The 26644-nt window shown below is 40.6% G+C and overlaps 3 protein-coding genes across 8 annotated transcripts in view; 2 read left to right on the plus strand and 1 right to left on the minus strand.

Moving 5' to 3' along the window:
* The first annotated feature begins 2003 nt into the window (after window positions 1-2003).
* LOC308394129 (prolactin receptor-like) overlaps window positions 2004-26644 on the plus strand; it is a 79036-nt gene continuing 54395 nt past the window's right edge. Inside the window, exon 1 of the mRNA XM_080878302.1 lies at window positions 2004-2218. The gene's annotated coding sequence lies outside the window, so the exon portion shown is untranslated. The remainder of the gene's footprint in view (window positions 2219-26644) is intronic.
* LOC308394068 (uncharacterized protein) lies at window positions 15242-19999 on the plus strand. 5 transcript variants are annotated; one of them, XR_013971092.1, is made up of 13 exons: window positions 15242-15284; window positions 15932-15957; window positions 16267-16352; window positions 16501-16533; window positions 16630-16719; window positions 17131-17202; window positions 17311-17399; window positions 17512-17614; window positions 17868-17935; window positions 18050-18102; window positions 18207-18285; window positions 19185-19378; window positions 19487-19999. XR_013971092.1 is itself a non-coding variant. In XM_080878222.1 (11 exons), the coding sequence occupies exons 2-10, from the start codon at window positions 15951-15953 to the stop codon at window positions 19190-19192; spliced, it is 531 nt and encodes a 176-aa protein (XP_080734348.1). In that variant the 5' UTR covers window positions 15242-15284; window positions 15932-15950; the 3' UTR covers window positions 19193-19378; window positions 19487-19999. The 5 variants fall into 5 exon arrangements, 2 of the variants coding, with proteins under 2 accessions (XP_080734348.1, XP_080734347.1); XR_013971093.1 differs by having other exon boundaries at window positions 15243-15284; window positions 17868-17970; XR_013971094.1 differs by having other exon boundaries at window positions 15243-15284; window positions 17526-17614; window positions 17868-17970.
* Window positions 21232-26325, minus strand: LOC308393283 (uncharacterized protein). Of its 2 annotated transcripts, XM_080876933.1 has the most exons (6): window positions 25971-26325; window positions 24328-25228; window positions 23963-24059; window positions 23479-23589; window positions 22864-23030; window positions 21232-22531 (listed from the first exon to the last, which is right to left on the minus strand). In XM_080876933.1, exons 1-6 carry the CDS (start codon window positions 26272-26274, stop codon window positions 21484-21486), a joined length of 2628 nt encoding a protein of 875 aa, XP_080733059.1. In that variant the 5' UTR covers window positions 26275-26325; the 3' UTR covers window positions 21232-21483. The 2 variants fall into 2 exon arrangements, with proteins under 2 accessions (XP_080733059.1, XP_080733060.1); XM_080876934.1 differs by lacking the exons at window positions 24328-25228; window positions 25971-26325 and having other exon boundaries at window positions 23963-24307.

Consider the following 26644-nt stretch of genomic DNA (forward strand, 5'->3'; position numbering starts at 1 on the left):
ACAGAGCAACATACAGTGGAGGCCTTGCAGCACAAGGGCCCTGAATCAAACAAGCTGCTCCTGAGAATAATCTGATTATTTTTGTCTCCGTGGGGCAGAGCTAATACTGATCCAGGATGACTGCTCTTTCACACGTCGTGTGGTACTGTCAGCGCTGCTGCAGGATCAAGATTTTTTTCCCCAAAAGCTGTCAGTGCTATTTTATGCTTCTCCCTCGCCACATTTTAAAGTGAATAATTGTACTTTTTACTGCAAAACGTGTATCTGACAGACGCAGTTATGTCTCCAATTAATATTTTATATACTAAAAAACAGATGACGTCTTTAGAAATTGTGCACTAGTATGATTAAACAAGTGGTTTCCAACCATTTGGCTTGTAGACTCATTCCTTAACCTTTTTAGGTAGCTATCTAAACCTCTTTTTTAAAATCAAGATGAAGAAAAGTCTATAAAATTCACATATTTGTGAATATATATATCGCTCAGATGTATAATGTGGCCCCACTAAAATCTGAAACAAAAGAAATAGTGACAGTGAATACTGGACTTTTATTTAGATGTTATTTCCTTTTATTTTGTAATGTTGTGGGATTAGTATTTTTATTCTTTCATCATTTGGGCGAGGCTTGTAACAAACACCCCAAGACATCATTGCTTTGTTTGTGTCAGATGAGACTGGTTCTGCTGGAAGTTTCTTCCTGTTAAAAGGGAGTTCTTCCTTCCCACTGTCACCTAATGCTTGCTCACAGAGGGGCTGTCTGATTTTAGGTGTCTTCTCCTTAATTCTGCAGCGTGTAGCTGGGATTTGGTGTTATACAAATAAACTGGAATTGAATTAAATTTGTATTGTCATTTGACTTTTTATTAATTATTAATAATAGAGATTTTATTTATTTTCATTTATTTGTTTCATTGTAATTCATGGATTTCTTTTTAATGCACCAGAAGTCATCTGGAACCAAATAGTGGAAAGACCTTTACCTTTTTCTTCAGTTTCACAACTCAGTTGTTTCTGACCATAATCACTTAAATCACAACAATCTGCTTGTCCCGTGAACATTATGTTCATAAATCCTGATAAAATAACACAAACAAACAAAAAAACCCAACACATTTTGTTTTGCTTTTTTATCAATACAGTATCAAAAATTTAACATAGTTTACATCCTTCAGTTTTTCGTTCATTTTCTCCTGCTAATTAATCCAGGTTTACCGTATAAGAATTTACGACAGGACATCCTCACTTATTGGTGCCCATTTCCAAACAGGATGTTACACTTGAGTACTTTGTTAAACCTATGAGGTAGCCTGACATGCAGCTTCCCAGAAAGATATGTACACATTGTGGTAACATAGACAGTAATATGAGGTATAACCAGAATATACTGATTAATACGGAGATCCAAAAGTCCAAAGAGAGACCACAGAAAGTGAAAGACATTCTGATACTGCGAAATAAGCAACAGCAATGGGAAGTGGGTGGGAACCAAGAGAAACGTGTCCCTGCTTCCAGGAGAGCCACTGAAGTGACTACCATTTTGTCACATTACAGCCACAAACATGAATAAATTTTATTTGAATTCCACATGAAAGACCAACACAAAGTGGTTCCAAACATTTTTTACAAATAAATAACTGCAAAGTGGAGTTAGTGCAAAAAAACAAAACAAAAAACCCAACACTATTTAGTCATTTATAAATTTCCTTTCTCTTAAAACTGGGACTTCTTCATATGAACAAACTGGCTCTAATTTAGAATTTATTTAAAAATGTTACCTTTTTTTGTTTCTGTTTAATTTGCTTCATTTAGCGCACACGTTGTATTTCTATTTTGGCACTAACTGTCTTCCACACATTGCTCCTCGGAGCAGAGCGCAATGGAGACGAGGAGGTGGTTCAGTAAAGATGGGTGGGGGAGTCCAGAGCTCCAGCTGGTGTTTGGCTAATGACGCGGGATCAGGTGGAGGAAAAGCTCCTTATGGAGGGGAGGGGGACAGAAATACTGTGACAGGGTGGTGAAAGGCGCATTCGCTCCGCGGACAGCACATCAGCACCGAGCAACAGCAGCAGCAGCTGTTAGAACAGCTCCCGACTCTTCGTACGGACTTCATCCCCACTATCTGCTCAATCGACGGGCCACCGGCCGGTTCCTGCTCCCCGCGTGGGTTTGTGTTTGAGGAATCGCGCCACAGGAGGCGTTAAAGAGGCTTACTCCAGGTAAGACGGATTCCTGCTTTTTAATCTGCAGGTCAAGTGCGCCAGTTTGTAAGGTTAACAAGAAGATCCCAGTTTACAAACTTCATGTAAAGCGGAAAGAAAATGCGTGAACTGTCTGAAGAATCACACAACTGTTTATTACTGCTTATTTATTTTATGCAAAACCCCAATAGGAGAGTTTTCACCACAGTTTGCTTACTGACGCCCCCCCCCCCCCCCCCCCCCCCCCCACACACACACACACACGTTGAATCCATCGAAAATATAGTAACTATTGTAAATTACATTTAAAACTGATGCTATTCTGTGTGTTGGAGTGAACATGTTTATCTACTGACATTTGATATAAATACGTTTCTTTTTAAAATTTCTTTACACCTGACAGTGAAACTGCTGCCTGAGGAGCACATGTACACCTTTTCAGTATGTCTGTACACCTGCTCCTGTGTGTTTTGTAAGTCCCCTTTTGAGAAGACAAATGGTCAAATTTAAGTTTTTCCCCAAAAAATAATCGATGCAGAAGCAGATGTAGGACAAGAAAAGAAAAGAAAAGAAAAAGATCCGTGAAGTTTCTTAAGCACTTATCAAGTTCAGGATATTGAGGATGGCATTCAATTTACTTTAGTTATTATTTGAATTCACTTTTAATACAGGTTACTTTAATTGAGTGCTCTGACTTAAAATTGCTCTTTTCTGCTCATTTTAAATATCTCTCAGTGTGGTTTGAAGATTGACCTTTTGTGATACCACACGGTTCAAATATCATGTCTGCTTCTTGATCAAAAAACCATCCAAAAATATGAGAGATATCAAGGAAAACCATTGTCAATGTACAGCAGGAGTGTCAAACCTGTGTCCAATCTGGGTCACTGGGTGACCTCACAAAGTGTGAAAATTGCAGTGGAGTCATTAATTACAGACATTATCGATACGACACAACACCTGCTGTGGTGATGGCAGCAGTGCGTCATCACAGTGAAAACATCTGGAAAGTTAAAATTATTTCTAGGATGATGTAAGTTGCTTCAAATAAAAGATGTGAAATACTTCTGTTTAGTTTCAACAAAGCAACGGCTGTGTAACTTTCCTCTTTGATCCGTAATCGTGTGGTGCATGTAATGACAGCTGTGTCACTGAATGTGGAAAGACGTTGACGCATCATTGAAAAGTGCACTTATTTTTTTAAAGATGTCAGGATGTTCCACCGTTTTATGAATAATTTAATGAGAAATCTAACCTTCTGGTGATCAAATTGGGCCCTATGTGATCTAGGAAGTGCCCATGTTTATGTGCTATTGAAGAGTAAGGTTTCAGGCAGACGTAAAGGAAAATAAGCAGCGCTGTAATAAAATTAAATCTGTAAGCATTTAATTCAAGTTGGGGTTCATCTACTCAACATTTGTAGACATTTTGTACACAAATACTTCAGGAATAATAGGAAAACCCCCAATAATATTTCTGTTAAATAAAATAAGACAAACTCTTTGCCTTCAGTGGATGCCGGTCAGCTGTGCTGGTGTCACCAACAAGCAGCTATTCAAGGCTCAGGAAAATCCCTGAATTTTAGCTGAAAGAGTCAATTAATGTAACCTAAAATCATCTGATCATCATTCCAGATTCTAAAATGTGGCACTTTGTTGCTTTACTGTTTGTTTGTTTGTTTTTTTAGTCTAATGAGCTGAACATTTGGCTTTCTTAGTGTATTAATGCTGTATTAATTCTTAGATAACCATTAACTGTGACTTGGACCTTGGAAAGATGTAATAACTAAAGTCAGATAATGGAGCAGAATAGAAAACAAGAGTGACATTTCAGAACGTGAAATCGATGCTTTTTAAGATTTTTCTGCAGACACCCAGCTCTGTGTGAGCTTATCTCTGCCCAGTAAACCCCTTCGCCCTCATGACCCCATGTGTTATAATAGATAAGAATGGCAGCAAGCATACATTCAGCCACTTCCGCAACAATGAGCCATAAACAAGATGTTTTCTGAGGCTTGTTCAAGATCAGTTCAGTTCCTACATTAAGAGACGACTGTGCACAGGGATTCGCAAGGACGAAATTCTGGGTGCAGTTTTGTGAACACATCTGTTCTTTTCTTCTTTGTCGTTGTTGCAAATGTTTAATCACATCGCCACCTTCTTCTTCTCTGAAAACTTTTGTCTGCATGAACTGGGCTTTTAAAGTCAGGAGAAAGTAGATCTTGTCATCTTCTCTAACTGAAACTTCTAAATGCAGCTCAAGTATGGGAACAGAGGGCATTTACAGCATTTATAAAGTCAGTAAAACACACAGATTGAGCATTTCTATTTTTGTTTAATCCTTATGTTGTTGCCTTTCAGACGTGTCTGCACTCTAACTAACTGATTTGTAGTCACTGGGTACCATCTGCACATACCTGGAAATGCTTTCTAATGATATTGTGAACAAGAAGCATAACATGAAAGATATCGAACCTACTACAGAAAACTACAGAAAGCTCCATAGCTAATATTAGTGTTTGAGGAAGACTTTATAAGAACAATTTGGAATCTGTTAGATTAATATGATTCAGACCAGAGCATCCAAGTTGTTTTCAGTGAGCCCAGCTGAAGTCAGAGAGAGGGTGATGATCATTAACCCTATTTAATGATTATTTCCTCTGTTTCTCTATCTTCTGTTTGCTCATCACTTCAGAAACACTGAGCATATAAAACCACTAAATAAAAAAAACACAAGTTGAGCATTTCATGTTGCATTTGAGGTTGACATTGCTGCAGACCTAACTGTAAATTAAAGACTGTAGATGCTTTTCTTTTCATTTTCTTTCATTTACTGTATTTTTAGTCACAACAGCAGTTGTCTCAGTCTGACACAGTAAGATAAGGTGCTACAATGCTGGAGAGAGAACTATAACAATCAGCTCATCACATTTGAGCAGGACTGTGTTTTAGTAGTCCCCCAGCAGCTTAAGCGTATAGCAGCTTAACTAAAGGATGGCTCACGGTCACCTGATCCAGCCCTAACTGTAAACTTTATCAAGAAGGAAAGTTGTAAGTCTAATCTTCAATGCAGAAATAGTGTCACTCTCCCAAATCCAAACTGGAAGTCTGGGAGCCGAGTGCTCTGTTGGGATAATAGACCACTTGGTCTCAAAGAAGCAAAATAGATGACCTAGTTTTTCAACATCACTCTGAGACAGGATGTTTAACAATACTGCACAAATGGAAAGAGCAAGGTCTACAGATTTGGTTAGTTTGTGAGTTAAAGACACGTCTTGGTCAGAAGTGACTCCAAGTTGTTGATGAACAGAGATGGGCAGTAACGCGTTACTTGTAACTTTTCATTTTCTTTCATTTACTGTATTTTTAGCCACAACAGCAGTTGTCTCAGTCTGACACAGTAAGATAAGGTGCTACAATGCGTAATCAGATTACAGTAACGCGTTACTGTAATCTGATTACTTTTTTCAAGTAACGAGTAAAGTAAGGGATTACTATTGCAAAAACGGTAATTAGATTACCGTTACTTTCCCGTAGGAACGCTGCGTTACTGCGTTACTAAAACCGTGATTTTTTTGTGAGAATGTTTCATGACAGTGACGTAAGCGAGTGCGACATTCGTGACAACAGCTGTGTGCAGATCAACAGTGGATCATATATCGAGTGCGGGAGAGAGTATGAGCGTGCAGCGTTTAAAGCGTGGAAGTACTGACCTTATTTTGAGTCTGATTCCATAAAAAGTGACAAAAACATTAGCGTCCTTTGTGCGTGGGAAGAAAACGTCTTTTAACAGCAAAAAAAACCCCTAAACTTCCAAACAAGCACCGAGTGCACTATGACGTAATGGGAAACTCACAGAGAAACTCACGGATTCTTCCACTGACCGCTGCAGCACACCTGCACCAGGGCAAACCTCCGCCTACCCTACTCCTGCTTTACAGGTGAAAATAGAGCAACAGGACCGCTACTCTTTGATTTTATTTATTTTCTGCTGTGTTTTACTTGCATCTATTTGAAAGAGTGAGTGTAAACACAAAAAAAATTATTTTATGTGCTGGAATGTGCAGAAAATAGGTTTAAATGTTAAATAAATTTCTTCCAGTCAGAGAATGTTGCATATAATTTAATTTTTGCTTGATGCATAAAGTTAAAAGATTAAAACTAATAAAACAAGTTTTAAAAAGAGACTTTTCCATTTGATTACATTTTATATGATGGATTATGTAGAAAAAGTAGAATTGGGCTGAAAGATCTATTGCTTTATCACCTATTCAGGTTGTAAATCATGTTTTTAAAAAGTAACTAAGTAACTAAGTAATTAATTACTTTTGAAAATAAGTAATCAGTAAAGTAACGGGATTACTTTTTGGGGGAAGTAATCAGTAATTAGTTACTGATTACTTTTTTCAAGTAACTTGACCAACACTGTTGATGAATCCCAATCTGCTGCAGACAACAAAGGCAATGATGGAAAAGATTTTCAGGTTTTCAAAGTTTTGGGAGATCTAATCAAGTGTGCAGCTTTTTTTCCCGTAGTTTTTGCACCATCTACATTTGGGTCAGTGTTGTCATGTACCTGTTTTTATTCAGAAATTGCTTTTCTCCACAGTGAAATCCTCCATTTGATTTGCAGATTGAATGCTTTCAAGAGAATGAAAAGGTCACGGCGACACCAATACATGAATGTATTAAAATGGACACCAGATAAAAATCAGTATCGATTTAAGCAGAGCAGAACTCTGACAAAATAACGGAAACATCCCATAGTGTCTGACGTTTATACCAAGTCAACTTGTTGATCCCAGGTGGAATGATCTGCTAGGCTGATATCTGCATAATCAAACTCAATGACTTTCCTCTGCTGTGATAGGTGAAAATACATGATCCACTAACTGGAGTTTGGGCCGTGCTGCTGATATTTTATCCATCCATCCGTCCATCCATTTCTTTCCACTTCCTCTGGTTTTTATGCACTAGGTGACCTGAAACCTGTTAGGGGTAGAGTTAGAGTTAGCACCTTAAACTATTTGGCAAATCGGCTAAAATTCACTTAGGATACAAGAATGGCATCCACCTACCTTAATATTAATTTGTTTAAATTATGATCATGAAGGCATTTTAGTTTTGTGTTTAACAGGAAAATGTTAGGAGGTCAGGCACAGCAAGTGACCCATGCCTATTAATGACTATTCATGAGACCTGCCACCACACAAGCTTTGACTGAAATTCATAAATACCACTGTAGTCACTATAATTGTTGTTACTGACATCAAAACAGCTACATATAATATAATGCACTTTACTACACCATAAGGAAATGATTGTCTAGAATTGCAAGGACACTGAATTGGGGTCCTGGACGGTGGTAATGTTCCTGTTTATAAAAATAGAGTTTCCGTTTATCTGAAAATGTCACGGTATGGCATGGCACACCGTGGAAGGAGTGGGGAAGGAGGACCCAGGCGCGGTGCTCTATGTATAGACAGTGTTTATTTACAAAGTGAAACAACGTAACAATAAATCCCCGTGTTCTCCCAGACTCCAGTGTCGTGTCTCCCCGTGAATAGTCCGTGTTTCTGTGCTCTCTCCGCTCCCGTGTCAGCACCCCCCGGTGCTCGCTGCTCTCGTGTCTTCCACGCTGCTCCTGCGGGAAACATAAGACGCAGCCGTCAGGACACATACAACTGCGGGCATGCACACTAACTCAATAACAGGACGACTAACGTGGAGTCTCATGCAATGATCCCGCGTCGGTGGGAGCTCCAAGACTCTCTTAAGTAGCTCCCCCGACGAGGCCTGATCAGCAGCAGGTGTGTGGCTTCGGGTGTGGCCAGTCCCCTTGCAGGACCACACCCTCCAGGCCTGACGCCGCCTATAAACGGGTGCTCAGCCACACACACATATATACACACACAAGCACAGAGAAGGGAAGCAACACCAAAATACATATGATAATGATAATAATAATATAATTCATAACTGCTCAGAGATCCTGGGTCGCCCAGTCCCAGGACCCTGACAGTACCCCCCCTCTAAAGGTCGGCTCCCGACGACCCCAAAACCAAAACAAAAAACAGCACAACCAACCCAGGGCGGGCGGCGGGGGGAACCAGGACGGAGGGCCAGAACCAAAACAAGCAAAAACAACAAAACAACAAACCGACCCAGTTCACAGTCTCAGAGTCAGACCGCGCATCCCGCAGCGGTGCAAAAAGAAAACGAAAGACGCCACAAACAGTCACAGGCGGCCCATCAACACAACAAGAGAGTTCAGGGGGCCTACCTCGAGCCCAACGGCGGCGACGAAGCAGCTCCGGCGGACGGCCCCGGGTCCGGCAGCAGCAGCAAAACAGTTCAGGGGGCCTGCCACGGGTCCGGTGGCAGCAGCGCTGCTCCTCCGGCGGCCTGCCACGGGTCCGGTGGCGGCGGCGCTGCTCCTCCGGCGGCCTGCCACGGGTCCGGTGGCGGCGGAACTGTTCTGGTGGCCTGCCATGGGTCCGATGGCAACGTCGCTGCTCTGGCGAGCAACAGCGAGGCGTGGCACCAGGTCCATGACGCGCCGATCGCTGACGTGGACGCACCGGACGTGGACGGCGAGGAGGCCGCGCTAGACGTGGAGGTCCCTCCGGTCCGCTGACCTCCGGCCGAGCGGGACCCTCCTCGGCCGGCAGCGAGAGCTCCTCCTCGGCCGGCAGCGAGAGCTCCTCCTCCGGCTCGCTGAGCTCCTCAGCTGGCAGAGCGGGCTCCTCCGGCTCACTGAGCTCCTGCGCCGGCGTGCCAAGCTCCTGCTCGGGCGTGCCGAGCTCCTGCTCGGGCGTGCTGAGCTCCTCCGGCTCGCTGAGCTCCTCAGCTGGCGGTGCGGGCTCCTCCGGCTCGCTGAGCCCCTCAGCTGGCGGTGCGGGCTCCTCCGGCTCGCTGAGCCCCTCAGCTGGCGGTGCGGGCACCTCAGCTGGCGGTGCGGGCACCTCCGGCTCGCTGAGCCCCTCAGCTGGCGGTGCGGGCTCCTCCGGCTCGCTGAGCTGCTCCTGCTCGCTGAGCTGCTCCTGCTCTCTGACCCGCTCCGGCTCACTGAGCTCCACCAGCTCGCTGAGCTCCTCAGCCGGCGGTGCGGGCTCCTCCGGCTCGCTGAGCCCCTCCAGCTCGCCTAGCTCCTCCGGCACGCTGAGCTGGTCCGGCTCGCTGAGTTCCTCAGCTGGCGGTGCGGGCTCCTCCGGCTCGCTGAGCCCCTCCAGCTCGCCTAGCTCCTCCGGCACGCTGAGCTGGTCCGGCTCGCTGAGTTCCTCAGCTGGCGGTGCGGGCTCCTCCGGCTCGCTGAGCCCCTCCAGCTCGCCTAGCTCCTCCGGTACGGGCTGGCGTCTCAGGCTGTGAATCCACCAGCTGTCCAGGCCGGTGAGCAGCCTGAGGAGGAGAGTGGAGGTGGAGGGTGGAAAGTAAGAAGTCCAAGACGACAGGATTAAGGTCGTCAACCAGCCAGGGAAATTTAAAAAGCGTCTCCTGCAGCCGCCTCTCCACGGCGCGACGCAAACCTTCCGCGGGTTTCTCCCACCATAACTCACAGAGTCTGTAAACCCTGTCCATCACCTCCCTCCTGAGCCTCTCCTCAGAGACCGCTGGGTCCATACGTGGCGGGATCATTCTGTCACGGTATGGCATGGCACACCGTGGAAGGAGTGGGGAAGGAGGACCCAGGCGCGGTGCTCTATGTATAGACAGTGTTTATTTACAAAGTGAAACAACGTAACAATAAATCCCCGTGTTCTCCCAGACTCCAGTGTCGTGTCTCCCCGTGAATAGTCCGTGTTTCTGTGCTCTCTCCGCTCCCGTGTCAGCACCCCCCGGTGCTCGCTGCTCTCGTGTCTTCCACGCTGCTCCTGCGGGAAACATAAGACGCAGCCGTCAGGACACATACAACTGCGGGCATGCACACTAACTCAATAACAGGACGACTAACGTGGAGTCTCATGCAATGATCCCGCGTCGGTGGGAGCTCCAAGACTCTCTTAAGTAGCTCCCCCGACGAGGCCTGATCAGCAGCAGGTGTGTGGCTTCGGGTGTGGCCAGTCCCCTTGCAGGACCACACCCTCCAGGCCTGACGCCGCCTATAAACGGGTGCTCAGCCACACACACATATATACACACACAAGCACAGAGAAGGGAAGCAACACCAAAATACATTATGATAATGATAATAATAATATAATTCATAACTGCTCAGAGATCCTGGGTCGCCCAGTCCCAGGACCCTGACAGAAAATAAATTGAATGTAAAAGAAAAAAATGACAAAATAAAACTAGCGAAAGAAAGTTTCAGAAAATATTAAGAGCTGTTCCAAAACCAGGTCTACTTGAAATAAAGTGCGTGGTGTAAGTAAACAATGTTGATAATCACATATAATGATGACAAATGTGCTGGGTAATGTAGCTTCAAAATGATGTCACAAGCATTAATTAGCGGAAACAAAATGAGGGGCTCTTTTTTTCCAAAATAAAGTAACTTGACCGTGTTACCTTGCATGCAAGCACTAATTAAAGCTCTGCTTTTCCACAATGTGACCATGTCAGTAATTTCCATCCAGTATTTACTCTCATGGTCATATAGAGTACAGCTAGCGAGTGCTCTGGCACCACTCTCCTTAGTAATTCGTTTACATTTGGGTAGCAGATCACCAGCTGCTAGCGTCTCGTTTTTTGTGGCCTGGTTCTGCTCGTTGATGGCTATTTGCTTGTGAAGTGGTGAAACAGGTTTGTTGTTTCCACCTTTAGTGGGAGCAGTTTTCTGCTCAAGTATTGAGTTTTATTCGAGATTGTTTTAATAGTTCCCTTTTTTTCCTACTAAACCGTCAATGGAGGCTCACACGTGGCTCTCACTCTTATCCATGACTGAGCTTGTTGTTATGTATGCTAGGGAAGCTACAGACTTGGTGTTGCCATATTACTGATCTTAAAATGTGACACGTTTGTACCATGTAAGCATTTATACTGGTATATAAGAGGATGGTATTATTTGGCAAAGCCCTAATTATAATAATGGTTACCAGGCTTATGATACTGTGTGGTATATTACCATATTTTTTGGACCATAAGGCGCACTGGATTATAAGGTGCATTAAGTGAAACAAAACAGTCAGATACATCAAGCTTTAGTCAGCTTATTCTTCTTGCTTCCTCCACTTCCATACCATTGATTCATTAATGTTGAATTCTCCTGCAGCGGCTCTATTCTCATGTTGTTGCAGTATATTAATGACTAACCTCGTATTGTGGATGGATTATCTCAGTTGTCTCCTGACTGAAGTTTGGTCCATTTACAGTATCCTGCCATGTGATTGCATTTGTCTCTAACCATCAGGAACCCTCGTGTTAACTTTTATCAAGTGGAAAAAGGTTAGCGTTCATCCTCCAGCTTCACTGTGTTTATGTTATGCTAACATAGCTGTGTCGCTAGCAATCACATAGCACATCATTATATACCAGCTAGCCCAACTTCAGTAACCCTACAAAATTCACTGCTGTTTGGTTTTCTGTCTTCATTTATGCTGGAAGTGATAGCAGAGCTGTAAGTTTTATTTTTTTCAGAAATCTCTCAGTCAGAACATGCTATATCATGTTTAGGTGGAAACTAGCTAGCTAACTTCTAAGTCGGTTATGTTTTCATGGATGCTTGAATATTAAACTTCATTGTTACACCTGGTAAAGCAGCAACACTTATCATTTTTAAAGATGAAAAAATTTAGACAGTTTTTAACTCTCAGTGAGTTCGTTTGACTTTGGGACCTGAATCTGTCAAAAAAACATTTTTTGACAGATTTTGAGCGCTGTGTACCACATATAATCGGTTAGAGGTGTTACGATCCTGGGTCTTATGACCCAGTGTTTTGAGTTTTAGTTCATTTTGATGTTTATAGTATGTTTAAGCTCATTAGGTCTCCTAGGTTTATTTGCTTATTAGTTCCCCCTTGTGTTTCCAACCCATGTTAAGTCTCCCCTGCTCTTCATGTGTTTCATGTCTGTGTCTTACGTTGTCAAGTTCTGGTTGTCATGTCTGCGTCTCATTATGTTTCCTATTTTATTTTGAAGAGATCTTGTGTTTTTATATTATGGTTTATGTTTTGAGTCCTTTGTTGTACTGTTTCTTGTTTCCCTAGGTCTGTTATGGTTATCATAGGTTTAGTTCTTTGGCTTTGTCATATGGCTTCCCTGTGTTCCATGTTATGTCCACTGTGACGTTTTTGTACCATGTTTCAGGTTCCTATGTTCTGTCTCCCCAGTTGCTGTTAAGTTTGCATGTTTAGAATTCAGTCAGTGTGTTTCCTGTTTTACTTTGAAGGTCCATGTCTCATGTGAGTGTTTCTAGTTTTGCTTCCCTTGTCTCGTCCAGCCTGATTACTCCCAGCTGTGCTCTCCTTCTGTGTCTCATTCCGTCGTTATCCCTCTGTGTATTTAAGCCCTGTGTTTCTCTTTGTCAGTGTCATAGTCTCCCTCATGGCTGTGTTTCCCTGTGTGTTAGTTATCCATGGCCCAGTTTAGTTTTCCATGCCATTTCTGCAATAAAGCAGCTTTTTGAGTTTAATTTCGTTGTCGTGAGTTTTGCGTTTGGGTCCTTCTCCTGCCTGTACACAGCCGAAACATGACAAGAGGTCAGTAAGCACAACCAGAATTCATACATACGGCGCTCAGGATTATAAGGCGCACTGTCGATTTTTCTCACAGCACAAAGGGTATATTTTTTAGAAAGTAAATTGATGCATTTTATTTAAAATTATTTTTTTAGCAAGTGGCTAAAAGGCAATGTGGATTTTAAGAGTTTAAGAGCCTTGATCTGTCCTAACAGTGTATCCACCAGTTAGCTTTTTTCTTTGATCACTGATCTAATCAACTTTTACACTGTTTAATCATCCATACATTAAGATGGACATATGAAGCTGAACCACAGACTTACCTGAACTGCAAGGTTATTCTCCCAACTGGCAACCATAGCCTGACAAAGGGCACCTATTCTGTTCCTTTCCACCTCTAAATGTATTATTGATGGACCCTACTGAAGTAGCTATGTGTTATTTGCAGTTTGAAAATGAAATATTGAAAAAAACCAAAGTCTTTTCCACAATAGATCCCAACCAGCCTCAAGAAGAAGGGAGAGAGATTTAATTTTGAGCATCTAAAGAACCTGAAAGTATGCCAGATCTGACGTGCAAACTCAGATGCTGTCTTCCGCTCATTCTCTGTCTGTTTTAGCTCTTTCCTCTTTGAGGCACTTCTTCTGATTGGCTGACACTATTAAAGTGAAAGTTTGACCAGCAGGCAGTTCTGATATGGCAAAAGATGGCCATATCAGGGATACCCACTCTCTGTGACATTAGAAAAAAAGAAGAAGAAAGAAACAGCATCCTAAAGCCTGAGCATTTGGCTCACAGGGATTAGTTGTACAGTCACTGACCTCGTTATTTAAAAGCAACGCAGGTTCACTTTAAAAGTATTTTAGAGGACTGTTCTGCTTCCAGAAAAGTGGACTGTGCCCGACTTTCAGTGCCCTGAAATCTATAGTAGAGTCATGAAGTATTCAGATTTGTTGATTAAAGTTGTGTTATTACCTTTTTCAGTTATTAACTTTACCTAAATAAGTTTAAGACCCCTTAAACAACAAAATCACGAGAGCACACATTGTGTTTAAGGCTCTCAGCTCAGATTCAAGCTGTTTCAAGCAGACTCCAATTTTCTGGCTGTGTTCATCAAAGATTGCTGTGGGATTGGGTCAACATGGACATGCAGGATTATATAACGCTGAAAACCAAACATAACATGTGAGTTCCTGTGGATCGAACGCCCCTGTCCATTCAGATCTATATTTCCTTTGTGCGTTGCCCAAGGCACTGTGATGGTTTGGTGGAAAATGGAAACCACAGAGCAGCATACATCCTCCAGATAAGACTTATCACTGCACATGACAGTTAGAACCGTGGTCACAGAGTGACAGAAACATGTTCTTGTACTTTACAGGGATGTGAACACAAGTTAATTCCTGGGAGGACTTTCAGGTCTCTTCTTTGGCTGTTAAAGGGTTTGCATTAGTGCTTGAGCAGCTGTCATTTGCAGGCTGTTCAGCCCCTGGTGTCTGTTCACTCCAGCATGGTCTGCAGATCAGCGAGCAGAAAAGTGACAGCATTAAAGCCAGACGTTTTCATTGTGGCCTGTGCGCTTTTCTTTTGAAGAATTTACACTGGATTGTCGGAGCAGGTCAGTGATTTGAGGATTTTCTGTCTCGGTCTGAATTCAACATAAGGCAGCCAGCTAATCCCATACACTGTGGAAAAAAAGCTGTTTAGAAAAAAAAAAATAAGACAAAGCACTCGCAGGCTGACCTTTGGACTCTTAAGTAAAGCTTGTATCGCTTACACACACAAACACACTCACAACACACACACATACACATGTCAGGCTGGAAAGAAACAAGTCATGCTGCTCTGATTAAGCTGTAAAGGAAATGTACATGAATCCAGAACTGAAAAATAAATATATAAGGCAGCAGCTCTCAAAAGGGTGAAAAATATGGAGCGCAACAAAAGTCTTTCTGGAACAAACTCTCAATGCTTGGCAACCATCTTGGTAACACCTCTTGGCAATTATTTTGAAGCCTCTATATCAGTGGTTCCCGATCTTTTTTTGCTAGCCCCCCCTTTGTTTTACAAGAAAATCTTCATGATGTTGCGATGCTTCAACCTCTGCATTTGTGTGGGAGCCGTGTCAAAAAACCTGTCCATTATGCTAGCAGTGTTGTTAACTTGTACACAACTTTGGTGACAATGTAGGATCAAGTGAAGAAGGCCCTGGTAACACGGACGATCTGATTTCCTCGTGTCAGCATTGTTCCCACATCATCATAATTAATGTTGTTCCAGGTTCAACATTGCAAGTGACCAATCACCTTCTTGTGACGTCATTCCTTTGCGACTTCGAAATACCCGCCTTCGATTATTTCGAAATACAAGTGAAGAAGCGAAAAACCGCCGCCTGTCCGCCGAATTTGAAGTCATATCGCCTGTCCGCCGAATTTGAAGTCAATTTAGGATACTTTCCTTTAATAAACGGTAAGCATTATACATATGTTCCTCACTTGGCTTGCTGTTTGTTTGCTAGCGATAGGCTACTTGACGACAGCATTAGCTAACCAGTGTTCCCCAACTTTTTGGGTGTTTCGTGGCCCGGGGGTTGGGTCAGGCAAAATTGCAGTAGCTTCCCTGATCATTTTACAAACATAAGTGAAGAGAATCTGGACTAAAAGGCCTAGACTTATGGTTGTGTGCTGAATCTATGAATCAAACTATCACCTGGAAACATAATTAACTGGTCCATAGCTGTGAAACTGGACATGAGTTCTTGATTCTATGGAGATTAACAGTAATCCAGAAATTTACAAATTTGTCCTGGTACATCGCGTAAATGTTGTCCCAGGGACATCGCGTAAATGTTGTCCCTGGGACATTGTGTAAATGTTGTCCCTGGGACATCATGTAGAAGTTGCCCTGGGACATCGTGTAGATGTTGTCCCTGGGACATCGTGTAAATGTTGTCCCTGGGACATCGTGTAAATGTTGTCCCTGGGACATCGTGTAGATGTTGTCCCTGGGACATCGTGTGATAGCTTGTAAATAATGGAATGAAAATTATTGATTGTTATTAACTTGTGAAAAAGAAGTGTAACAAATCCACATGTTATGTTCTTACACCCTTACAGAAACTGTGACTCCTTCACAATGTCAGGTAAATGTCAACTCATGTTGAATAATCAACCAATCAAGCCTTTTATTATCACATGCAATGTTACACGTACAACTGCAATGAAAATTTCACCCCCTTCTGACCATACATATATTGCTTAAACATCACATTGGGAAGACAGGTCGGAAACAGTTAGGAAGGTCAGAAAACAATTTAATTAATAGATGAGGGGAGAGGAGGAGAAAAAAGAACTACAACCAGACAAAGCTCCTAGAAGACTGAAATGGATGATGGTTGCAGCATGCAAAAAGAAAATGATATCTGTTGACTACAGCATATGCTTTCTCACAGATTACCTTGTGGGAGTAGCTGGACCAAACTCTATTGGTATTTCAAGTTTGAAATCCCTGTTTGACCAGACTAACATTTCAGATGAGGTACCTCTTGACATAAAAATCCTTTTATGTTGTCATAAAACTAATGTTAAATTCTGCTTTAAATACACTTTATTGTACAATTTACTTAATGAATCGTGTTCCTTAGTTCTGTTTTTATTTATATGTATTTATTTATTTGTTTTATAAGGTAATAGATGGCCTAATCTATTTGCAGTGTGAGGTATGTTGAAAAGCTTGTTTGATCATAATGACATAGCATGTTTACGTTTTTTGTAATGTATTTGAAAACATAGGTGTATTTATGTTATTTTTATAGAATTTCCCTCACATTTATCCAATACCAAGCCAAATCACTGGAAAAATTTTGGATGGGTCCACAAGAGCACAAAGTGCATACTTTTTGAAGGTATGACTTGGACTGTGGTAACTATGTTCTTATCACAAAGGGTTTATAAGTTGCCACTATAAACAAACAGCATTTTCCAAAATTGAAGCCTTGTCAGAAGAACCTGAAAAATACCTTTCTGAAACCTTTTCTGTGTAAAGACTTGTTCAAAAGCAATGCACACAGATTAAAACATTTCTGTCTTGGCCAACTGATAAAGAACACCAAAAATTTAGTGGTGCGTGTTGAGTCTGTGGTCTTGATTTGTTTTGTACACACTATAGAAATTAATTAATGTAAACCAAAAATGACACTTTCTATATGTTTGTGTATCTGCAGAATTAATTACAAGTCTCACCTGACAAGCTTTTGCAGTTTTGCAGTGTCATTCTTGACAGAAAAACATACTTGTCACATTATTTTTATTTCCAGAAAAACATCTTTCAGATGTATGAGAAATTGATTGGAGCCTGTCTGGAAAACGGCAGCCACTGGACCTTGTTTGTAAGTTGCACAGATTTTGCACTCTCTCTAGTGCATGATACTTTTCAGTGTCCCTCATTAGGAAAGCTCAAGGCCCAAGCCTACCATATCCATCTTTTTACAAAACAGTTTTGTGACATACCCAAGAGGACCATAGTCTATATGAATTCATTTGGCGAGTCGGAGGTCAGAAAAAGTGCGGTGTTGAAAAACTGGAGGTAATTAATTAACATATTTAACATAACATATTTAATTTAATTGAAATCATTACCGAACGTGGTTATTGATTTCTCTATATGCTTTTTATTTGTAATAACTGCGATCTCTCAGCTCATTTGCTTCAGCAAGAGGCTGCGCTGGAGAGTGGACCTTGTCACATGTGAGCCACCCACATCAACAGGATGGGAACTGATGTGGAGTGCATGTCATAATGGTACTGAAAACTATAGCTTTAACCTATATAAGTAATGTTTACATTTTTGCCTATTCAGTTTTTAAAGCCTTAGAGGCAGGATGGTAAAATCTCAATTTTTTTTGTAGATTGAACCATTTCAGCAGTAATGCTTTGCTTTGGTTGCTCTGTTTTTTTTTTTTTTCTCGGGGGGTTAAAAAAAAACAAACATTTCTTTGTTAATCTAATTCTTTTTGTTCTTTTTTTTTTTTTTTTTTTCTTCGTCAATTATTAGTTTGCCCAATCTCTCATTGACGGTAAAACACAAGTGGAGGAGTACAACACTGAAATCACAAAGCTCAGGTCCCGACTTTGCCACTACTTATTTTCCTCAATAGGTAAAGATAAAATTAGCCGCCTTCTTTTTCTCTAACATTGGAAAATGTAACTTGTACTTAAACAAATTATATTTTGCAGATCGAACTAGGAAGTGCAGTCAGTGCTGGTGTGTGATTGCAGCCAAAGACCGGGTACACTATGACATGTCCTTAGCCATATAGATTGTTTATTTAATGGACTTTGTTCATTTGTTTTTTGTTTGTTTATTTCTTCTTCTTTTTTTTTTAATTCACAGGTGCAGTGCCAGAAATGTGGTGCATACAAGCACATGCGTTGTTCAAAGTCTGTTTGTGGCATCTGTATCTTCTGTGAGAGTAAGTCACAATATAACTAAACAATGTCCAAAAATGTTTAAAGTGAATTTTTTTTTCGTAATTTTGCCTTTGCACACCAGGACTGTGTAATTAAAGTGGACGTTTCAAGATCCAGTTTTTACACAAAACTATTTTAGACATAACTGTGTCGTATTGTGGGGATTTCTCTTCACAATTAAATTGATATAGTGCTGTTTATATCATTCTTCTTTATGTAACAGCACAGTGCAGCACAGCAGAGGGAAAGGAGTTGTGCAGCATAGTGGGTGGCTATACAGGAGGAGCAATAGAAGTAGCCAGTGAAGAATGTCATCAGGGAAAGCATCAGGCAGCGAATGACAAAGGAAAAGTTCCTAAGGGAGAGAACATCTGCAGCAAATCGACAAGTAACAGTGAGATAGGAAGACTGACAGTCAGAGATGAAGGTACACAGACTGAAGACAAAGAAAAAGAAAAAGAAACAGAAGTATACGGCACAAGTCTGAGTACAGATAATGCTGCTGCTGATGATGTTGACAGGATCGATGCAGATACAGAATTCCAAACTGATTCAGAAGGAACTAGTACAGTTTACAGAGTGCATGGTCGCTTATCTGTACCAAGCTCAAAAAAGAAAACCTACACAATAACAGAAGACGAGATCAAGCGCAGAATCAACGCAGAGAACATGTCAGTTCATGTTTTCAGAGGTTTGATTGGGGTAGGTATACATTTCGTGATTTTGATGTCACCTGAAATAAATCCGGGTTACTCGTATCAATGAAGTGACAATGTGGCTGGAAATTGTGCATTTGCTGCAACATATACACAATTACACCATGTAAACAAAAGCATTTAACGTTGTGCGCGTGTGTGTGTCTCTCTCTGCTCTTTTGGTGTTTGCACTTTTTCTTTTTTAGGGCCGTAAAGCCAAACTGCCCGCAATGATTCTTGACAGGCCTAAGAAGGCCAAAACTAAAGTAACAGTGTTTAGTGTTCTGAGTGAAGAGGAGGCTGGGGAGCTAGCCCTCGGGTTTGCCGGAAGATTGGCCTGCGATGTCACAACAGACATGGTCTGTAAAGGCATCGACCATTCAAGTGCTGATATGACAAAGTAAGTTAGTAAAACAATATGAAAGTTGTATCTTTTTTGGTATTATTTGTCATTTCCCCGTATTTGGGTTATTGGTGTAACATTGTTAATCTTACTTTCTAATAACAGACAGACTCTTCTCAAAATCCAACACAATCTTAAACATGAGCTGACTGATTCCTCAACCTTCAGTTTGCTGACACACACGTTTGGCCCCGCTGCACTGGATTCTGTCATTTCATTCCTGTGTGAAAAACTTGATCTTGTTTCTTAAATAATGAAACCTTTTGTGACTTTTGTTTGTTCTGTAAATCAGAATCTTGAAAATTGTTCATTGTTGTTCTAAGTTTGTGTTAACTATTTGGCAAAAATGATTGGTTCCTAATCCAAACAGCATAATGACTGTTCTAACACATATCTTAAAAATGCTACAAAGAAAGAAAATTATCACATATGTTTCAATATGAATGTAATTGTGTCACACTCGGTTTGTAGTAGCTTTCCTGTTTTATTTTGAGTTTTGGTATGTTTACACTGTTATTTTTATTTCCCGTGTGTTCGTCTTCCCTTATTAGTTTTACTGTATTTAATTAGTCTGATTTAATAACTTATAATTATTTACTTTCCAGTGTTTATATATGCTCCTCGTTTGGATTATTGTTTGTTTGAGTTCTGCCTGTCTTTTCTATTAAAGATTTGGACTTTTGGACTATTAGTGGACCTCGTAGGTTTTTATTCTGTTCAATTGGTAATTGACTGGGTTTAATTTAGTGGCCTGGAAAACAGGCCGGAGGGGTCTGGTCATTTTAACCCCCTAAGACCCGAAATCTTCCATGGCATGCATTTTTAATTTCTCTTTGATATTTGGGCCGATTGGAACCCGATGAATGTAAAAAGAAAGAATTACCAGGTTTTGTTTTTTTTACCTAATTTTTGTTTCTGAGAAAAATGAGAGCCACATATGAGGACATTAATTTGAAATTTCGATAGAACAGTTGCAGTATAATGTCCTCATAACTGTATATCAGGCACTTGTTGATCAAGATTTAGTATTTTGGTCTAAATAACCCAAAATGTGATGTCCACATGTGTGGACGCCAGGCTGGAGTAAAGTGTTAGAGCTATTTATACCTATGTAAACTTTTATACACTGGTTTTTACCTGTCTTGTTTCAGAAAGGTTTAAAAGGGTAATGTCCACAGTTTATTTGTTTATTTATTTGTTTGAATTCAACATATTTTATTAAAGTAATTGAGCTTGAACACAGAAAAAACTGAATCAAATAATCATAAAATCAAATCACTTGCACTATACTGAAGTCTAATCTACTCTGAGCTAATGCCGGTTTCCAACACTAATGATCGGGTGAAGGAGAGAGATGAGGGTGTGCACGGCCACTGGTGCTCTTATCCCTGTTCTTTGTGATACAATCCAACAGGAAAGCAGTCAAACCCTTGGACATTAGCCAAGTTAACGTTCACAAATATATACACACAGAGGAACTCTGAGCCCCAATGTCAGCATTAGCACAAACATGCCACTTCATACCAAATCTCAGTGTGAGGTCAGGTGTTAGTCTCATTCCATTATTCTGGCTATATTTTCTTACTCATTACTATTAAACTTATACTTAAGACTAACTATTAACAAAATCACACCCCAATAACTCTGTTATTACACTTTGTATTTAATCATAAAAAGGCTGGATGTTGAAACCTTTTACTTCTATTTTGTATGAGCCAGGATTCTCAACAGCTGATACTCTATGTCCAAAAAGTGACAGGTATCGTTTTATGGAGCAAAAAACTTAAGAGCGCATATTTTATAAATAATACCAACAATTACAAATGCAGACCTTTAATAGTTATAAGTAATCCTTTATTTATAATGCATAGCAATATAAAAATAGTAACATATGAAAATATTACAATGGGCACAGATGAATTTGTATCAAAAACAGCAACCAAGCCAAAGTAATGAATAACACACATAAATAACAACTGCTTGAGAGAGCAAACAATTTCTTTTCAACTGTTCCTTGGCAGAAAGTTAAGACAGCTATTCAGCTTTAGGTTTCAATAAACAGAAGTAATGGATGCAGTCCCTTTGAAATGTCACACAAAAGTCTACTTGTGCATATACTTAGCTTTAACTCTTCTCTTTTTTGTTTTGTATTCCAAAAGGTTTTCATTTTCTCCAGAGGATGTCTCTCTTTCAGTGGTTATCGACTGTTCACATTCATTTTCACAGACTGTTGGAATGTCGATGCTGGCCGAACGTTTCTTGCTAGAATACAATGGCCTAATTTTGCGTGCATTCTCTGTCGTCTTTATTTCGTACTGGCATATACTTTTGCCTACTTGTTTTGTTTTTAAGACATTTGTATGCAGTTCATTTATCATTGGAGTAATACCCTCTGGAATGAATGCCCACTGTTTAACTGTGTCTAAAACAGCATTTAGTTTTCCAACTGCATCTTCTGTGCATTTTTTGTCTGTGCTTTCAACTACAGGAGTGTCATTCAAAGTTGATAGAGGACTTTTCAGAGAGTTTTTCATTTTTTTAAAATGGCTACAAGCCACCTTCAGGCAAGCACATGTGTTATAGTGAGAGAACGTACAACAAGTGCACTGAAGTGTTTCAGCCGATGCAAAAAAACACAGATTTCCAAACAAACTTGGCATTTTTATCACTTTCAAGTCCTCACAGTGTACAAAGTAATGCCTTTCTTTCACTGCAATTCTTGCCAAGGTAGAAATGTCTGTTTCCATGTTTGGATAGATGTCATTGTCAGCCTCTGCTAATTTTGCAAGTAACACTAGATGCTTGCAAAGAAGTCCTCGTAAGCCATATGTACAGTTGCAGTAGGACTCAACAGGGCAGACGTCATACACCATGTCTTCTCTTGACTCAGATGGGACTTGATATGCATTAACTCCATGGCTGTTCTTGACTGTAATTTTAAGAGCCCAACCACTTTCCATCAGTCTTGAAGCAGAGTCTGAAACTTGAGACAAGGTGTCAGCAAACCTGTTTTTCATGCGGCCCACATCTTGCAGGGTTTTTATGACTGAGAAGTAGTCGTCGGCCTTCCCTAGGAGCACTTCAATCAGATCATCCAGACGCCTATTCTTGTAGCCAGATAAAAACTGGTATTTCAGGCGGTGGAAAAATCTGAAAAACAGTTATTTGAAATGATTAGTAACTGTAATTGAAGGAATTTAAAGTTTTAATCAAGACTGTATTATTTTTTTAAAAATTGGAATACCTATTGCACACGTCTTTTATAAAGGAATGCTCTGTGCCGGTTTAGCTGATTTAGGCAAATCCACCTACTCTGTTTTTTGTTGTGATAACATAAAAAACGCTGCTAGAATTTAAAGGATTTGCCTAAAACCTGTTCTGGCAATGACATGACGAACCTACTCAGTTTAGCCTCTTGGATTAAAGCATAATATCTTTTTTTCAGCAATACAATTGAATGAGGTCAAAATAATAAATCATACCTTTCAATCACATTGTTTGTTTCAGAACGAGCGTGACTGAAGCGACGGCCGTAGTCACACCACATGTGGCCAATGCCTTCCCAGTGCTTCTGAAAATACTGGCACACCAAAGGGTATTGCTTAAATGTCTGGCAGAACTCTGCTGATGTGGCTTTAAAGTCGTCCTCCTAAGAGAATTGGATGCAACAGAATATATTTCAATCCATTTAACAGACCTATTGAAATCTTTAATATTATGTATTGAAGCCCTTTTCCTTTTATTGAATAACATTAAGAATTTTAAGTTATTAATAATATGTCGTGTTTTTGTATTAAGAAGCAATTATTTCTTCCCTTACAATGGCTAAGAAGGAACACTAAACCTATAAGCATATTTGGTTTCAGCATCTGTCTGTGAAAGAATCCCACTCACAAGTTCTACTGCACAGTGGGTGACACAATGATGTTCTGCACAGCTTAAGTACTTGTTTTGATAAGCAAGATAAGAAGCCAGTTTTAGAAATTGTTTCAAAAATCTATTTTGTATCTCTCTGTAACTTTTTTTAGCAACTGAAAGTTATTATGCTCTTAGTGTAATCAAGAAATCAAAATGTGAAATAGACAAATTACACTTACAGATGTGCAAGCTTTCAGCTTACAAAAGAAAGAAATGATTTCATTTCTCTTTTGGGTGTTAGAAAGCCCATGGACCCCAGACTCTGATTTTGAAAGCCATCGATTAACAGCCTGTGAATGTAAGAGAAAAAAAGTTAATCTGGAGAGAGAGACAGAGGAGCAGCTGTACAAAAAGCATAAAAGAAAGCTGACGTCCAAAAATAACTTTGTCACTCACTGGACAAGAGGACCTGTGCATTACAGAAATCAACCAGGCAAACATATTTTTAAATGTCAAAAAGAGCTTTGGGAAGCAGCCACCAGAAGATGAGTGCACTGTGGTCTTAAATGGATGGACATAGTCACTCAACATTTTATCCCTTTATATTCATTAACCTGAGTAGGTGAATATCACAATGAGGCAAATCATAACAACAGGACCCTGTTGTAAAAATGTGTTTCAGGTGCATCTTAGACAACGTGAAAAGAAAACAATGTGGTTTACCTGCAAGACACGGTACCAGCATAGAAGGATAGCTGACTCTGGAAAAACCTTCTGCAAAGCATTTATTTCCGCAAAGTCTTTGTCAACCATAAATGCTCTACAGAAAAAAAGAAAACACTAAATGAGATTAAACAGTATGAAAATGTTTTTGCTATCTCAAAGCACCACTTCAATGCCAAATTAAACATTTCAACTCACAAGTAGATATATAAAATACTGCATACAGCCTATAGGAATAACTTTAACAACTGGAAAGGAAAGTTTTTTGCAGCCCATGCTGCAGCTATAGCATTAGATTCTGGCATGTTATAACTTTTTTGAAAAGGAATTATTTCAAAATCAATAGCTGTCAATGTATTATTTACCTCGGGGAAGTTGGGAAATGCTCACAAACTATTCCAAGAACAGTTTCCAGGGTTTTCTGACTTTCGTTGCTGACAATAGCATAGGCCACAGGGACTCCATGCCCATGATCATCTCTTACAACAAGTGTGAATAAGGGAAATGAATACTGGTTAACGCAGTGCGTGGTGTCAACAAATACTAACTGTTTTGCATAGTTCTCCATGTTTGATTTCATTACAGGTGTCTGCAAAACAATCATTAGTTCTTGGTCAGATGTGTATGGTTGATAGAAGAGAACATGTTCTTGATGTTTTCCATTAAGTAAGGTATGTACACTTTGACTGTCTCCACAGTTAAAGTGCTTCTTCCTCATCATGCAGGTTCTAACACTGTCAATGTCACGTGGTGTGACAAAATGCTCTCTGTTGTGAAGATCTCTGTGTCCATGTTCTTTGGCCCATTTATGACATTCGGTTAGTATGATGGCTGGCTTAGTTCCAAGGGAAAGCAGTTCCTCAATCTTCCTCCTCAAATCACTGGAAATATTGTTGAAATGTGCGTCTTTTGGGTCCGAAGGATCATGCCCATCATGCTTATCATATGTACGCTGCACGATGACTGTGTGGTCTTTCCAACATTTAAATGAAACATAGGCCTTACAGCCCACTGCTCTGTAGCTGTTTCGACTTTTTTTCCCAGCTCTGATGCAGTTGAATTTGTAATAGTCTCTTTTCCTGTCTTTACCTGAGGCAACATTTAAACATTTATAATGTCCATGAAGGGTTAATGAGTTCAATTTTTCTAACACAACACTGAATGGGTCCTCCTGGCATTGTGACACATGCACACAAAGTTGTGTGTCTTTTCCAGTTCTTTTTTTTTCGTCATTCAGAACACTTCTTCTAATTATGTCGTCCATTTCTGGTGGAAAAATAACGAAGGTTTAATTAGTCAATATTCATTAATTCATTTTAACTTGTTGTGGGGTTTTTTGCAATACAATGTAAATATTAAAAAATATATATATATAAAATAATATAAAACAAACAGGGGCTAAAAGAAGCTAAACTTTCATATGGTATGTCTCTGGCAACTTTAACATGATGTCCCAGGGACAACATCTACACGATGTCCCAGGGCAACTTCTACATGATGTTCCAGGGACAACATTTACGCGATGTCCCAGGGACAACATTTACGCGATGTCCCAGGGAAAACATTTACGCGATGTCCCAGGGACAACATTTACGCGATGTCCCAGGGACAACATTTACGCGATGTCCCAGGGACAACATCTACGCGATGTCCCTGGGACAAATTTGTAAATTTCTGGATTACTGTTAATCTCCATAGAATCAAGAACTCATGTCCAGTTTCACAGCTATGGACCAGTTAATTATGTTTCCAGGTGATAGTTTGATTCATAGATTCAGCACACAACCATAAGTCTAGGCCTTTTAGTCCAGATTCTCTTCACTTATGTTTGTAAAATGATCAGGGAAGCTACTGCAATTTTGCCTGACCCAACCCCCGGGCCACGAAACACCCAAAAAGTTGGGGAACGCTGGTCTAGAGAACACTGGTTAGCTAATGCTGTCGTCAAGTAGCCTATCGCTAGCAAACAAACAGCAAGCCAAGTGAGGAACATATGTATAATGCTTACCGTTTATTAAAGGAAAGTATCCTAAATTGACTTCAAATTCGGCGGACAGGCGGCGGTTTTTCGCTTCTTCACTTGTATTTCGAAATACTCGAAGGCGGGTGATAGGTTTGTAGCTTGAACCCATCTGCTGGAACGTTGAAGACAATATAATTACACTGCAAGCAAGACGCAAGTAGGCAAACTTCTTCATGGTACTCGTGCACGGGAGAGAACCAGACAAACGCCGTTCCTTCGCTTGACCCCAGTAGCTCTCGTCCGTCCTCCCGTAACACTGTCCTTTTATTGAGGTTACATGAATATGCATAGGTTCATTAACATACGACGTCTACATACAAACAAAGAGTACCTTGTGTGTGTGTGTGTGTGTGTGTGTGTGTGTGTGTGTGTGTGTGTGTTTCTGATCAAAGGGTTAAACATCCTTGGTCAGGAAGAGGGTAGCCTCCCCCTCACCCTAGATGGTTCATCCTAGATAACACGGTGAGGAAGTCCTGCAGTTCATCTAAACAAAGAGCACTTAGACTAGAACAGATGTAGCTACGTTAATCCTACCATAAAACAATAAGACACGGTATGACCTCTCATGCTCCCAAAGTGCTGTCTAATACACACAAAGTTTGCAGACTATCAAGGATCAAAACCTCTACCAATCTACAACTAATTACAAAACTCTAAGC

This window comes from Rhamphochromis sp. 'chilingali' (genome assembly GCF_963969265.1).
Source record: "Rhamphochromis sp. 'chilingali' genome assembly, chromosome: 3".
NCBI lineage: Eukaryota > Metazoa > Chordata > Actinopteri > Cichliformes > Cichlidae > Rhamphochromis > Rhamphochromis sp. 'chilingali'.

Bases quoted from the DNA above. Each gene is read 5' to 3' on its own strand.
- LOC308394068 (XM_080878221.1), top strand. From the start codon at position 16,140: ATGAGGGGAGAGGAGGAGAAAAAAGAACTACAACCAGACAAAGCTCCT. The intron at 17,971-18,049 runs GTAAAGATAAAA...TATATTTTGCAG, and splicing joins CTACTTATTTTCCTCAATAG to ATCGAACTAGGAAGTGCAGT. The intron at 18,103-18,206 runs GTACACTATGAC...TTTAATTCACAG, and splicing joins TGATTGCAGCCAAAGACCGG to GTGCAGTGCCAGAAATGTGG.
- LOC308393283 (XM_080876933.1), bottom strand. From the start codon at position 26,274: ATGCATATTCATGTAACCTCAATAAAAGGACAGTGTTACGGGAGGACG. The intron at 24,060-24,327 runs GTAAATAATACA...TTTTTTCTGTAG, and splicing joins CATTTCCCAACTTCCCCGAG to AGCATTTATGGTTGACAAAG. The intron at 23,031-23,478 runs GTAAGTGTAATT...CAATTCTCTTAG, and splicing joins AGCTGAAAGCTTGCACATCT to GAGGACGACTTTAAAGCCAC.